The sequence below is a fragment of the Cetorhinus maximus genome, chromosome 17 (genome assembly GCF_964194155.1).
Source record: "Cetorhinus maximus chromosome 17, sCetMax3.hap1.1, whole genome shotgun sequence".
Classification (NCBI taxonomy): domain Eukaryota; kingdom Metazoa; phylum Chordata; class Chondrichthyes; order Lamniformes; family Cetorhinidae; genus Cetorhinus; species Cetorhinus maximus.
The window spans coordinates 44,120,594-44,136,980 of NC_135895.1; the positions used below are offsets into that span (position 1 = coordinate 44,120,594).

At 41.2% G+C, this 16,387-nt stretch overlaps 1 protein-coding gene across 10 annotated transcripts in view; it reads right to left on the minus strand.

Annotated features, from left to right (window-relative positions):
* Positions 1–16,387, minus strand: part of osbpl9 (oxysterol binding protein-like 9) — a 279,318-nt gene that overhangs the window by 58,974 nt on the left and 203,957 nt on the right. For all 10 annotated transcript variants that reach the window (XM_078561122.1, XM_078561121.1, XM_078561120.1 and 7 more), the window contains one exon: positions 1,143–1,247. In XM_078561122.1, the coding sequence (XP_078417248.1) occupies positions 1,143–1,247 (105 nt within the window). The remainder of the gene's footprint in view (positions 1–1,142; positions 1,248–16,387) is intronic.

Genomic DNA, 16,387 nt, shown 5'->3' on the forward strand with positions numbered 1-16,387 from the left:
GTTGTAATAGCCTGTTGATTAAATAACAGCTTCCTCAAAAAAAGAACAGCTGTCTGGAATGCAAATGGATAACCATTACTCAAAAGGAGAGCAATAGAATACCTAACTTATTTCACAAAATAGATCATGCACCCAAGTATTCACACCAGTTCCCGGCTCCCTGATGGTGCAGAATTCAAACAAAAAGGATTTGTTTTCTCCCTTTAATACTTTTTAATACATTTTAATACTTCACAAGTGCAAATTACGTGATGCAGCCAGCATCTTGGCATCAATACTGAAGAGAACAATTTAACTACAATTACTATTATTAGCACAATTTGAGTAATTAAGATAATATGAATATTTAACTCCTTAATTTCAGCCAAATGACGAGATAACTGGAAGAGGTTGCTAAAAATGGCTGCCACTGTATGAAAAGAAATGTTAACATTTCAATCACATTCAGTAGGGCAAAGTTGACCATAAACTGCTTAAAAACAGTAGAGTTAAAGTAGGCATTACAAATATGAAGACCTGCTCCAGTCATGAGGTTATCATACTAATAATCAAACTATCTTACTTGATTCTTGCCAAAAACAGGTGTATTAAGTTGTACTATAAAGGTTTAAGTAAAGCATAAAATTAATACACAATGGTTAAATGTAGAATTTGCCTTTCATAGCAAGAAAAATATAAAAATACAAAAATGAAACTCCATTGTCATTCAAGTCTCAACAGAGAGAAAACACTGTAACAACCTGCTCTCAAGCTTCTCTTTATGCAATTCCTCAGGGCTGCTTCTAGGAGCACAATGAAGGCTGAGCAACTTTCACTCCTCTATCTCCCAGGCTGAATCAGGGGTGGGGCAGAAGGGTTTTCTTTAGCAGTACAACTAGAAACAAAACCTATGAGCTATCACTCCACACAAAGTGTGCCCTCCATGCTCAGATATCAAGATTTTCTCATGTAAAATGAACTGCTACTTTACTGTTCCCTCTCTTTTGAAGAAAAATCACAAAACTCACAAATAAAACTACAGCTGATACATCATCAAATTACGTTAATTGTTCTCGTCAAGCCAATAACACCTGAACTTCTATATCCACGTCATTGCACATAAACTTACAAATGTACTTATAGAAAAATAAAATACATCTAACCTGTACTGTTGGGAGTTGGTGTTTGATGGTCACCCATTGCATTAACAGCAGATCCCACAGCCAATGTTGATGGGCGCTGCTCTGCTTTGCATAACTGAGCAGGCTCTGTAAAAAAATCATCAAAACAGCGCATTATAGAGTCCTCCTGAACAGTAAAGACTATCCAGTACAGTGTTTGGAATGGAGTCAGAAGAAAGTGCAGCATGTACTTTAGTGACTAGCCCAGTCTCAAATAGTATACACTGTATTCATATATTTACAACACATCCTGTTTATTTTATTTTAAAAAAGTAATACAACATTTCAATGTGAAAAACAAACAGGATCTCTTCTAATAATAGCTATCAATTTCATCAGTCAGTTGAATCAGCAGTGGAGAGGTTCACATCAATATTTTCTATTCCATTAAAAACAATGGGAGGGCTGTTGCAAATATGATACTTAGCCTGTGAAACAACAAAATACAATGATCTAGCAATGTATTCAATTTGAGCTCTCAGTTTGCAATCAGAGGCCTGCATTACTACTTTTAGTATTAGCATCACAAATTGAGGACTCATTTACATGGGGCCCAGGACCAGATGCCTGTAGTGGAACCTATATTTTCTTATTACGAATTTTGCATTCCACTTGTTAGCACTTCAACTGCAAAATTCAGTTAATGACAATAAATATTACAAATTTGTATCGTTTAGCCTGCTGCATAATCTAGAGCTCCACGTTATCTCACAATAGAAAACTGCATGTGTAAGGACTGTGATCCAGTCACATTTGATTTCAAAAGCTATTCTAAGTTAATAAATTTAGCTGTAAAGATGTTAGGTACCATTTTACAAGGCCTGTGAATTAAAGAGAACGTATTCGTCTAAAATTTGCTGTCAATTTAACAGTGAGGTGGATAGTGCTCAATGTTATCTAAGTGTAAATACCACAACAACTTCAGATGCACAATTAAATGGGGAAATCAAAGCTATTGGAGATGCACTGGTCTGCCATTAGTTTTGCAAAAAATCGCATTTCACTGTCTGGCTCCCTATTCAGATGCACTGAGAAAACTGAAGCTCTCGTACTTGCATGGTAAATATGAATAAACTCTTAACAGAAAGTTAACTCAAGTTGTTGCAAGTCTAAATACCCTTTTAGTGACATGATAAAATGTCAATTACTAACAGGTCACCTCTCTGGCATTGAAAATTAACTATTACAAATAACAGATTTCATTCCTTCAGGATTTAATTGGAGATTTAGTTGGAGATTTGGATTTTTTTTTTGCAAGTTTTAACGTCAATAGCTATCATTTTATCACTCAATTCTGGAGAGGTTTACATCAATAGTTTCTATTCCTTTTTTTGCTTTTACTTTTATCTCTTTCAATCCAATCTTTTTGTCCCTCTTTCATTCTGAATATGATTTGGGATTGAATTCACCTATTTTAATATACACTTCCATCTCAATCCTTGCACTGTTAATTTTACAATGCTTCAGTCTGATTAGTTAGGGAGATGCACAGTTGTTTGTCCTGCTCACCACAGGTGGCATGAAGAGGGTGCTGCACTATTTCCATCATGCATTTCCAGCGCAAAATATCGTTGACAATGGGATGGCTTTTACTGTGCTTTGCAAACTTTGCCTTGCACATACCTATAGGCTTTATGCGGGTTTTGCAATGCAAGTTACTGTCAGCAGAACATCCAAACTGCATGGCAACCTCTACAGGGCATCTAGACCTGTATGACCAGGGCAAGCAACTGTGCACCTCCTTAACCAATCAAACTGAAAAATTGTTGATGAGCTTCCGAATTGCACATATCCACTTGTAGTAAATTGCCGTCCAATTTACCTGAAAGTACTTGTGAGCATTGTTAGCATCACTATTACATTCTCAGCAAATCCAACCCATTAAACAGGCAAGGGTAAGTCTAATTAATAGCAGGTGTCATTCATTGCCCTGCCACAGAAAATCTTGGGTCAATGTTTTTGCACTTTGGAGATATTTTACTGGGCAAATTACTAATGAGCCAGGATAAATGTGTGAGATAAATACCTATAACCTTATTATCTTTCTCCCACTATTTTCTTAAACAAAAATAAATCAGCTTTTTGAAATATGTACAAGCTGAGTTTGACGAAGGTAATAGCCACTGAATTTTCTTTTTTATAATGATTAGATATTTTTATAAGCATATGCGAGTTAACCTCAGTTTAGTTCACTTGCACTCACTCTCCTCTTGTTAGGAGAGCACTCCATTCACAGACCCTTGTTAGTCTCTTAACCTTACTAGTCATTAGGAGGTAGCAGGACTGCTTTACACAATCAAGGGACCGCAGCCTTTGTTTTCTGCACAAGTTGGATATTAGCTAAAACCTTCCATTCCACAGCACTAAACAATTGAGCTTCAATGCTACTCTGTCAGGAGGTGGGCTTCTCTGTGCTGTTGCTTCTCTCTCAATGTCATCTCTCTGTGGTGACCAATCACTGATTGCCTCTGGGAAATCAGCAACATGTCCCACTTCTACATTTGTATTGTCAATACTTTATATGGGTTACAGAAAATGTGGAACTTTTGGGATTGTCGATAGGGCAGGATCAATTCTGCCTCTTCTGCTGCTGTCAGGACAGAAGAGGAACAAGTGCAAACAATGTCAAAATTTTTAGCCAGGAAGAGAAAGGGCAGAAACATGGTAGATTCAGGTCCCATACCAAATTCAAATTCCACCTGCTGCATATTCCTGGCGCCCTCCCAAATCTATAAATTTTGGGACCAATAACCATAATAATTTAGCATTCATGCAGAAAGTAGTAAATATTAACTTTTTTTTTTAGACTGCAGAAAACATTTAGCCACAGAATCTTCCTTATGATTCCCCATGCATTTAACACTTATCTCTAGGAAAGATAATCAAAAAGTCTCCTCTCAGTTTCAATCATGTCACTATTGCAGTTGCTGAACTAAAGCCTGACATATCTCCAATGGCTGAAAAAGAGAAACTATTAAAGCTACAGCCATTGCTTAGCAGATTTTTCTAACGATTAATTGAACTATGAAGGGTAGGAATGTTCCAGGATTGATTCCCAGCCTCTGCTGATCTCAGATAAGGCAATGATAGGGATTCTACAATGGGTTTCCAATGTTCCGGTGTTAGGGAAGAAAACAAGCTTAGGCTCAGCTGTGATGCCAACACAATATCAAGACTCACATATGACAATGATAATGTGGACTAATTACCTAAAACTAAATGCCGTCCATGGCAGTACGTCAGCAAGAACTTATTGGCCCAAAATTTGAGCGGCAGGGCAATGAATAGCAATCGCTGTTGGTTAAGAATGAATGGACAAAAGGAAGACTTGTATTTGTATGTCGCCATTCACAACCTCAGGCATCCCAAAGCACTTTACAACCAATGAACTACTTTGTAGTCACTGTTATAACATAAGAAATGTGGCAGCCAATCTGTGCGCAGCAAGCTCCTAAAGCAGCAAGGTGATACTGACCAGATAATCTGTTTCTATAATATTGAATAAGGGATAAATATTGGCAGGGACACCAGGGATATCTCCCTTGCTTTGTTCTTCTCCAAGATGTATTATGGGATCTTTTACATCCACCAGAGGGCAGGCAGGGCCTCGGTTTAACATCTCATCCAAAAGACAATACATCCCCCAAAGTAAGCCAATGAGCTAAATCTTACCATCCAGTTAAAACCAAAGCAGAACCTCAAAGCTCTCATCCTATCACCAAGACCATTTTTTTCTAATGCAACAACATTATCCCCTCTACCCTATTGGTGCCAAAACCCTTACTGTCACCCTGAGATTTAACTTCTGCAACATCTGCCTTTCTGGTCTCTTAAACGCCACCTTCCTTAAACTCCATCTTATCCAAAACTTAGTTGTCATATCCTCTCGCAATTTAACTCCTTCTCGATCACCCCTGTCCTTGCTGATCAACATTGGCACGCTGTTCCCAAGTATACTGAATTTGAAATCATAGTTGTCATATCCCTCCACAGCCTCACCCTATCTATGCAATCACCTCCAACCATATATTATCTTATATGCACTTTGGTTTTCAATTCTGGCTTTTTGCATGTCCTTAACCCCATAATTGGTGTCTCCAACCACCTTGGCTCTACCCCTGAAACTCCAGCCTTAAATCCTTCTTTCTCACTACTTTTCTTTCCAGCCTCAAAAACAATCTCAAAACACATCTTTTTGACTTAATTATCCCTTTATGGGTTAGCATCCATTCCTGAACCTTCCCTCAGCAACCCCACCCACCTTCCTTCCCCAAAGTGCCTTGGCGTGTTTTAAACATTAAAGGCTCTATTTAAATTATTTATTGTCTCTTGGTAAAGTATATGTCTGCTCTTTACATCCAATAATGTTAAAATTTAACATCTTCCTAAGTCAAATGTCTTTAGTGGGGGTGATGTCAAAAATTGCCCACTGTGAATTAAGTCAGTGACTGAAAACTGAAACTAAATAGGACCTTTTTGTGAGTACAAAGCACAAGTAGATCTTTCACTTACTGAACTAGCACCAAAAATGTAACCGTGTCGCTTTGTCTTTGAACATACCAAGCAACTGCCTTTCAAGCCTGACAGTTTTGTTTTCGTATGATTAAATAATTTTGTTTCAATCTTCTCAGTGATACAATTACAATCAGTAAAATTGAATTAATAAATCCATAATTTACACTGATGTTTTGGTAAGTGGAATTTTTAAAATGAATTCATACTTTTTTCCTACTCCTATGGGATTTAATGGGCAACTAGTTTCTTTCAGAATATCAGGACAAGAGCATCAACTAATACTTAACATGGTTTGTTTAGCACAAATATTCAGATCTTATATGTTTAGTCCAAATAATTAAAACATATGAACCAGTAACAAGTAGGTGGGCACTCCATCTAATAAAGACTGAATGCACTCTTATCAAATTCAAAGCTTTAATAAAATAATTAAGCCAAATTAGTGCAATATATTGATGCTTTGAAGTAATGTGTTAAGGAACTGTAGAATGAGGCATTACAATAACGAATCAATATAAGCTTCTAATCTTTTAAGTCGGCAGTGAGGGAAGCAGCAGAGAAGGATCCAGGATTGAAAGAGAGCAAATTCTCCCAGTCTTACAAATAAAGGACGAAAACAGTAATCGTTAAAAAAAAAATCAAAGCCTGTTTGTAGAAAAGGTTATCTTTAAAAACGAAATTTAAAAACCATATAAAGTTTCATTTTTCAATCTACAGTTATCATTAAGAATAAAGTGCTACACTGAGAATGGACACAAATCCAGAGGACATGTTATGAGAAGTGGCCAAGAGCCAAGCTGAAGAGGTGGATTTTAAGAGGATCTTGAGAGGAAGGGGAAACATTTTCGCAGACTGGGTGACCGCTTTGCGGAATTCCTTCGGTCTGTCCGCAAGCATGACCCAGACCTCCATGTCGCTTGCCATTTCAACACTCCACCCTGCTCTCATGCCCACATGTCCGTCCTTGGCCTGCTGCAATGTTCCAGTGAAGCTCAACGCAAACTGGAGGAACAGCACCTCATCTTCCGACTAGGCACTTTACAGCCTTCTGTACTTAATATTGAGTTCAACAACTTTAGATCATGAACTCTCTCCTCCATCCCCTTTCCGATCCCCCTTTTTCCAATAATTCTAATCCCACCTATTTCCATTATTTTTAAATGTATTTCCATCCATTGTTTTATCTCTCCCTTTTAGCCTATTTCGATCCCTTCTCCCCACCCCACCCCCACTAGGGCTATCTGTCACTTGCTCGTCCTACTTTCTACCCTTAATGTCATCATTAGCACATTGCTCAGCTAATATCACCACTGTCAACACCCCTTTGACCTTTTGTCTATGACATCTTTGGCAATTTCTTCTTTGCCTCCACCTCTCACTGGCCTATCCAGCTCTACCAGTCCCACCCCCCTTCAACCAGCTTATATTCCACCTCATTTCTATATTTCTTAGTTCTGATGAAGAGTCATGCGGACTCGAAACGTTAACTGTATTCCTCGCTGCAGATGCTGTCAGACCTGCTGAGTTTTTCCAGGTTTTTTTGTTTTTGTTAGAGGTTTTCAAAGCTTGGAGTCTGAAAGCTAAAGACACAGTTCCCAAAGGAGGATGGAAGGAGGAGGATGCGCAAGATGCAAGAGTGAGAAGATTGCAGGACCTGACACAGCATAGGATACATTTAGCTTAGATTTCGATGAGCTGTAGTTTAGAAGGTGGAGGATGGGAGGTAAACAATCATTTTGTAATGGGATTAAAACTTAACTCAGGGTCAAATAGAAGCTGAGGCTTATAACAGCCGGACACAGTGACCAGGGAAGGGAATGGCATCAGTAGTTATTGAATCTGAGAATGGTTACAGCACAGGAGGAGGCCTTTTGGCTTGTCATGTATTGTACATGATGGGTCTCTATAACAGCAACTAAGCTATTCCCAATCCTCTACCATTTCCCCCTAGCCCTGCAATTTTTTTCTCCTCCTGGTTATCCAATTTCCTTCTGAATGCCATAACTGAATCTGCCTCTACTACACACTCAGGCAGTGCTTTCCAGATTATAACCACTCTCTGTGTAAAAAGGTTTTCCCTCGTGTTACCTTTGGTTCTTTTGACAATCATCTTAAATCGATATCCTCTGGTTCTCAACCCTTCTGCCAATAGGAACAGTTTTGTTTTATCTACTCTGCCAAGATACCTCGTGATTTTGAACACATCTAACAAATCTGCTCTCAACCTTATCTTCTCCAAGTACAGCTCCAGCTTTGCCAGTCTATCCATGTAACCCAGAACCATTTTCAAATCATTTCTAGACCTTCTCCAATGCCTTCATATCATTCCTAAAGGTGGTGCCTGGAATTGGACAGATAAGGCCATATCAGTGTTTCATAGAAGCATAGAAACTAGGACGAGTAGGCCATTTGGCCCTTTGAGCCTGCTCCGCCATTCACTATGATCATGGCTGATCATCCAACTCAATAGCCTGCCCCCTCTTTCTCCCCATACCCTTTGATCCCTTTCGCCCCAAGAGCTATATCTAACTCCTTCTTGAAAGCATACAATGTTTTGGCCTCAACTACTTTCTGTGGTAACGAATTCCACAGGCTCACCATTCTCTGGGTGAAGAAATTTCTCCTTATCTCAGTCCTAAATGCTCTACCCTGTATCCTCAGACTGTGACCCCTGGTTCTGGACTCTCCCACCATCGGGAACATCCTTCCTGCATCTACCCTGTCTAGACCTGTGAGAATTTTATAGGTTTCTATGAGATCCTCCCCCCACCCTCATTCTTCTGAACTCCAGCAAATATAATCCTAATCGACTCAATATCTCCTCATATGTCAGTCCCGCCATCTCAGGAATAATTTGGGTAAACCTTCGCTGCACTCCCTCTATAGCAAGTACATCCTTCCTCAGATAAGGAGACCAAAACTGCACACAATATTCCAGGCGTGGTCTCACCAAGGCCCTGTACAATTGCAGCAAGACATCCCTGTTCCTGTATTTGAATCCTCTGGCTATGAAGGTCAACATACCATTTGCCTTCTTTACCGCCTGCTGCACCTGCATGCTTACCTTCAGCAATTGCTGTACAAGGACACCCAGGTCTCATTGCACATTCCCCTCTCTCAATTTATAGCCATTCAGATAATAATTTGCCTTCCTGTTTTTGCTACCAAAATGGATAACCTCACATTTATCCACATTATACTGCATCTGCCATGCATTTGCCCACTCACTCAGCTTGTCCAAATCACAGTGAAGCATCTCTGCATCCTCCTCACAGCTCACCCTCCCACCCAGCTTTGTGCCATCTGCAAATTTGGAGATATTACATTTAATTCCTTCATCTAAATCATTAATATATATTGTGAATAACTGGGGTCCCAGCACCGATCCCTGCAGTACCCTACTAGTCACTGCCTGCCATTTGGAAAAAGACCCGTTTATTCCTACACTTTGTTTCCTGTCTGCCAACCAGTTTTCTATCCATCTCAATACATTACCCCCAATCCCATGCGCTTTAATTTTACACGCCAATCTTTTATGTAGGACTTTGTCAAAAGCCTTCTGAAAGTCCAAATAAACCACATCCACTGGCTCCCCCTCATCAACTCTACTAATTACATCCTCGAAAAATTCCAGTTGATTTGTCAAGCATGATTTCCCTTTCGTAAATCCATGCTCACTCTGTCCAATTCTGCCACTCTGTTCCACGCGCTCAACTACTAAATCTTTTATAATGGACTTTAGAATTTTCCCCACTACCGACGTCAGGCTGACTGGTCTATAATTCCCTGTTTTCTCTCTGCCTCCCTTTTTAAATAGTGGGGTGACATTAGCTACCCTCCAATCTGTAGGAACTGTTCCAGAGTCTATAGAAACTCGGAAGATGACCACCAATGCATCCACTATTTCTAAGGCCACTTCCTTAAGTACTCTGGGATGTAGGTTATCGGGCCCCGGGGATTTATCGGCCTTCAATCCCATCAATTTCCCCAACACCATTTCCTTACTAATAATGATTTCTTTCAGTTCCTCCCTCTAACTAAACCTGGTGTTCCCCAACATTTCTGGTATGTTATTAGTGTCCTCCTTTGGTGAAGACAGAACCAAAGTATGTATTTAGTTGGTCAGCCATTTCTTTGCTCCCCATTATAAATTCCCCTGTTTCTGACTATAAGGGACCTACATTTGTCTTCACCAATCTTTTTCTCTTGATATACCTATAGAAACTTTTAGTCAGTTTTTATGTTCCCTGCAAGCTTACTCTCGTACTCTATTTTCCCCTACTTAATCAATCCCTTGGTCCTCCTTTGCTGAATTCTAAACTGCTCCCAATCCTCAGGTCTGTTGTTTTTTCTGGCCAATTTGTATGCCTCTTCCTTGCATCTAATACTATCTCTAATTTCCCTTGTAAGCCATGGTTTGGCCACCTTTTCTGCTTTATTTTTCCGCCAGACAGGAATAAACAATTGTTGTAGTTCACCCGTGCGCTCTTTGAATGTTTGCCATTGCCTATCCACCGTCATTTTTTCAAGTAATATTTCCCAATCCATCATAACCAACTCGCACTTCATACCATCATAGTTTCCTTTATTAAGATTTAGGACCCAAGTCTCAGAATCAACTACATCACTCTCCATCTTGATGAAGAATTCTATCATATTATGGTCGCTCATCCCCAAGGGGCCTCGCACAACTAGATTGCCAATTATTCCTTTCTCGTTACACAATACCCAGTCGATGATGGCCTGTTCTCTCGTTGGTTCCTCAATGTATTGGTCCAGAAAAACATCCCGTATACACTCCAGAGATTCCTCCTCTACGGTACTGTTGCTAATTTGATTTGCCCTATCATATGCATATTAAAGTCACCCATAATTACAGATGTTCCTTTATTACATGCATCTCTAATTTCCTGTTTAATGCCATTCCCAACATCACCACTACAGTTTGGGGGTCTATATACAACCTCCACTAACGTTTTTTGCCCCTTAGTGTTTCTCAGCTCTATCCATACAGATTCCACATCGTCGGAGCTAATATCTTTCCTCACTACTGCGTTAATTTCCTCTTTCACCAGCAATGCAACTCCACAGCTTTTCCTTTTTGTCTGTCCTTCCTAAATACTGAATACCCCTGGATGTTCAGTTCCCATCCCTGGTCACCCTGCAGCCATGACTCCGTAATCCCGACTATATCATACTTGTTTACATCTATTTGCACGGTTAATTCATCCACTTTATTGCAAATGCTCCTTGCATTAAGGCACAAAGCCTTAAGGCTTGTCTTTTTAACATTACTTGTCCCGTTACCACTATTTTTCACTGAGGCCCTGTTTGATTCTTGCCCTTGATTTCTCTGCCTAACACTTCTCTTATTCCCCTTTCTGTCTTTTGTTCTTGTCCTTGATTCCCCTTCCTCTGCCTCCTTGCATAGGTTCCCATCCCCCTGCCATTTTAGTTTAAACCCTCCCGAACCACTCTAGCAAATGATCCCCCTAGGACATCAGTCCTGTTCCTGCCCAGGTGAAACCCGTCCAGTTTGTACTGGTCCCACCTCCCCCAGAACCGGTCCCATTGCCCCAGGAATCTGAAACCATCCCCTTCACACCATCTCTTCAGCCACGTATTCATCCAATATATCCTGCTATTTCTAGTCTGACTGGCACGTGGCACTGGTAGTAATCCTGAGATCACTATCTTTGAGGTCCTACTTTTCAACTTACTTCCTAACTCCCTATATTCTGCTTTTAGGACCTCATCCTTTTTTTTACCTATGTCGTTTGTACCAACGTGTACCACGACCACTGGCTGTTCACCCTTCTCCTTCAGAATGTCCTCTAGCCGCTCTGAGACAACCTTGACCCTAGCACCAGGGAGGCAACATACCATCCTGGAGTCTCGTTTGCAGCCACAGAAACGCCTATCTATTCCCCTTACAATTGAATCCCCTATAACTATTGCATTCCCACACTTTTTACTTCTCCCCTGTGCAGCAGAGCCAACCGCGGTGCACCGAATTTGGCTGTTGCTGCTTTCTCCTGAGGGGCCATTCCCCCCAACAGTATCCAAAGCGGTATATCTGTTTTGCACGGGAATAGCCACAGGGTTTTCCTGCACTGCCTGCCTAGTCCTCTTGCTTTGCCTGGTGGTCGCCCATTCCCTTCCCGCCTGTGGACTCTTAGCCTGCGGTGTGACCACCTCTCTATACGTGCACAATAATCTCCATTTCGCGGATGCTCCACAGTGTCCCCAGACGCCACTCCAGCTCCAAAACCCGGGATTCCAGGAGCTGCAGCTGGAGACACTTCCCGCACACATGCTGGCCCCGGGCATTGGAAATGTGCCCGGCTTCCCACATACAGCAGGAGGAGCACACCACAACTTTGAGCTCTCCTGCCATGACTTATCGCTTTAAATTAAATTAAACCTTTTGGAAGATACTTAATATCAATTACATAAAAGGTTCACCAGGATCTCCTTCCTTCTGTACTCTATGCTTCTATTTATAAAGCCCAGGATCCTGAATGCTTCATTAATCACTTTCTCAATCTGCCCTGCCATCTTCAATGATTTGTGCACATATACTGCCAGGTCCTCTGCTCCTGAACCGCTCTAGAATAGTACCCTTTATTTTATATTGCCTTTCCTAACTATTCCTACCAAAATGTATCACTTCACATTTCTCTGTAATAAATTTCATATACCATGTCTCTGCCCATTCCACCAGCCTGTCCATATCCACTTAAAGTCTATCACTAACCCCTCACAGTTCACAATGCTTTCAAGTTTTGTCTTGTCTACAAATTTTGACATATGCTTTGCACACCCAAGTCTAGGTAATTAGTACAGATCATGTAAGGCAGCGGTCATAACATTGACCTCATGGGAGCCCCACTATATGCCTTCCTCCAGTCTGAAAAATAACCATTCACCACTACTCTGTTTCTCGTCATTCAGCCACTTCATATTGATGCTGCCACTATCCCTTTCATCCCATGGGCTTACTGACAAGCCTGGTATATGGTACTTTAACAAACACCTTTTGGAAACCATGTATGCCACATCAACCCTCTTCTTACTTCATTGACAAACTTAGTCAAATTAGTTAAACATCATTTGCCCATAACAAATCTGTGCTGGCTCTTAATTAATCCATATTTGTTCAAGTGACTGTTAATTTTGTTCCTGATTATCATTGCCAAAAGCGACCCACCGAGGTTACTGACCTGTAGTTGCTGGGTTTATCCTTGCACCTTTTTTTGAACAAATGCAGTTCTCTAATCCTCTGCTACCACCCCTGTATCTAAGGAGGATTTGAAGATTATAGCCTGCGCCTCCACAATTTCTATTTTCTTCAGTATCATCGGAAATATCCCATCTGGTCCTGGTGTCTTATCAACTTTAAGTGAAACCAGCTTCTCTAATAGCTCCTCCCCATTGTCTCAACTACTTCCTCCTTCACTATGACTTTGGCAGCATCTTCTTTCTTGGTAAAGACACATGCAAAGTACTCACTTACCACCTCAACCATGCCCTCTGCCTCCATCTATAAATCCCTTAAATCGGCTCTACTCCTCCTTTTACCTTCTGGATTCTCTTTTATGTTGTCTGCCAGTCTATTCTCATACGGTCACTTTGCTGCTCTCCCTTCTTTTTTCATTTTCTCTCTGAACCTTCTACTTTCAGCCTGGTTTTCACTCGTATCATCGGCATGATATCTGTTGTATGCACCCTTTTATTGCCTCATCCCTCCCCCTCTCTCATCCTCAAGCTCTGGCTTGATTTGTTCTACTTTTCCCTCTCCCACTTGGGAATGTACCTTGACTGTACCCATCTGCTCTTTAAAGACAATCCATTGTAAAATTACAGTTTTGCTTACCAATCTTAGATTCCAATTTACTTGGGCCTGATCTGTTCTCAGCCCACAGAAATTGGTCCTTCACCAATTAATTATTTCTACTCTGGAATGCAACACGAGTGGTATTCGCCACTAACAGGATACTGCCACAAAGCCAAAAATACATTCTGCCTATCTCACAAATGAGTAATGTGGTTTATGAATTTCAGTGCCAGTATGATGCTAGGTATGTAGGCCGTATGTCCCAAAGACTGGCGGATTGTATAAAACAGCATGCACCTTCCATTATTCACAAAGGGCAAGGTACAGACTGTACCCAACCAGCCCGTGCTTGCAAACTCAAAACACAGTGTCCAACATTAGATGTGATTCTGTAATTGGACAACATTTGCTAAAATGATCCTCAGTGTACTAAAAATTACCCTGACAACCAATTTAAGATGGTCAGTGGGGCTCACAGTGTGGCACATTTGCATGTACTGGAAGCTATGTATATTAATACACAGGGCCCTATTCTTTACAGACAGAAAGAACATGTACACACACTGCGTCTGTTTCAGCTAAACAAAATAGGAGATTTGCTGGTTCATTCCTCAGGGTAATGCCTTGACCAGAGTCCAGCTGCTCGGTTTAAGTTTCAAACAATGCGTGGCATTTAACTGTCAGTCACCATTAACTGGTACATTCTCCATGACAATGCCTCTACCAGAGTCCACTAGCCAACCGATCAACACTCTTCTCATACAGTATAAAGTTGTTGCTTCCCCTGACATTGGTATTCTTGTGATTGTCCTGATGAGTGCAAGATGAAAAGCTTTGACAAAATATCTATATTAGGATAATTAAAGTCCCCCTATAGTTTTTGCACCTTTCTGTAATTTCCTTGCAAATTTGTTCTTCTACATCTTTCCCGTTAGTTAGTGGCCTATAGAATTCATCCAGTAGTGTATAGTGTTTCCTCTATTGTTTCCTAGATCTAACCAAATAGATTCTGTTCTTGATCCCTCATGTACATCCTCTCTCTCCAGCGCTGTAATATTATCCTTAGTCAATACGAAACCCCTCCTCCTTTCTTCCCCATCTTTCCTGAACACCTTGTATCAAGGAATATTTAGTACCCAGTCCTGCCCTTTTATGAATCGGGTCTCCCTTATCTCCACAACATCAGATTCCCAATATGGATGCGCCTGCAGTTCACCAACCTTATTTACCACATTGTGCATTCACATACATGCATTGTAAACCTAATTTAGACCTTATTGCATTCTCTCTTACTCTGACCCTATGTTATATCTTGCTATTTTTAAATCTAGTGCTGACTGTCTCTTCCAATCCTTTACGTACCTTGTTTTCCCCTCTACTATTGCCTTCTGGTTCCCATCACTCTGGCAAGTTAGTTTAAAGCCTCCCCAAAAGCACGAGCAAATCACCCTGCAAGGACATTAGTCCTAACTCTGTATAGGTGCAACTAGTCCAGCCTGTACAGGTCACCATATCCTCAAGAGCCAATCCCAATGTCCAAGGAATCTAAAACCCACCCTCCTGCACCATCCCTTCAGCCACACATCCATCTGCTCTACCCATTTCTATACTCCCAAGCACGCGACACTGGGAGTAATCTGGGATTACTATCTTCCGGGTCCTGCTTCTTGATCGCTAAAATCTGCCCACAGGACCTCATCGCTCTTTCTACCCATGTGGTTGGTAATGGTACAGACCATGCAGCTGACATCCTTGCCTCTGGTGCCAAGGACCATCACTTTCACTAGTATTCAGAATTGAATACTAGTTGGACAGCCAGATGCACTCAGGGGTCTCCTGCACTATCTGCCTGGTCGTCTTTAGTATCCTGGCAGTCACCCATTCCCACTCAGCCTACAAACACTCAACCTGCAATGTGACCAGATCCAGAAACATGCTTTCCACGAAACCTGGAGTTCAAGCTCTTCTGCTGACACAAGCAGCTTCCTGGAGCTCCCACTTGGAACTGGATATGCACTTCACTGCACCAAGATTCCCTGCCATGTCTCTACTTATTAGACTATTACTGACTTAACAAAAATAAATCAAAGGCTCACTAGCTTTTCAGCAATCAGCTTCTTTCTTCATGCTGACACCACCTTATCTTATAGGAAGTTAACTTCAATGGCCAGGATTTTACATTGGTCAGGCGGGCTTGGTGGGAGCGGGCGCAGGCGGTTGCGGAACGGTACCGCTGATGCTACCTATGTGGGCAGAGGGAGGGGGGAGAGTCAGGTCCAGCGCTCTTTCGCGCATGCACGCGAAATAGTGCTTCAATCTCCCTGAGGCATGGAGCTGCCTCAGGGAGATTTAAGCGCTTTTTAAAAACATTATTAAAAACATTAAAAATTTAATGAAACATGTCCCCCCATGTGACTGTGTCACATGAGATGGGATATGTTTTTATTTTCAAAATAAAGTTTTCATATTGTCAGTATTAGCTTTAGGAAACCTCATTCTGCTCGTGGATGAGGTTTCCTAAAAAATGTAAAGGCCGCTTGCCTTATCGCCTGCCCGCCAACTGTTAGGTTGGCTGGGCAGCGTAAATTTGGAGTTAATTAATACATTAATGGCCTTAATAGGCCTTTCAATTATCAGCGGTGAGCAGCTGACTCCGGCGCATGCCTGCCAAATGAAATATCGCGAGACGGCGCAATAACGTCAGGACACACACCTGACATCATCACACGTCATTTTAGGTTCCAGCGTGTTGGGCCCGCCCCCGCACACCACATGTAAAATTCTGCCCAAAATTTTCCTTAACTATCATTAACTAGATACCTCAGAATGCAGGTTTTGATACAGGGCAAAGATGATGGCTTCAGGTTTCTCAATG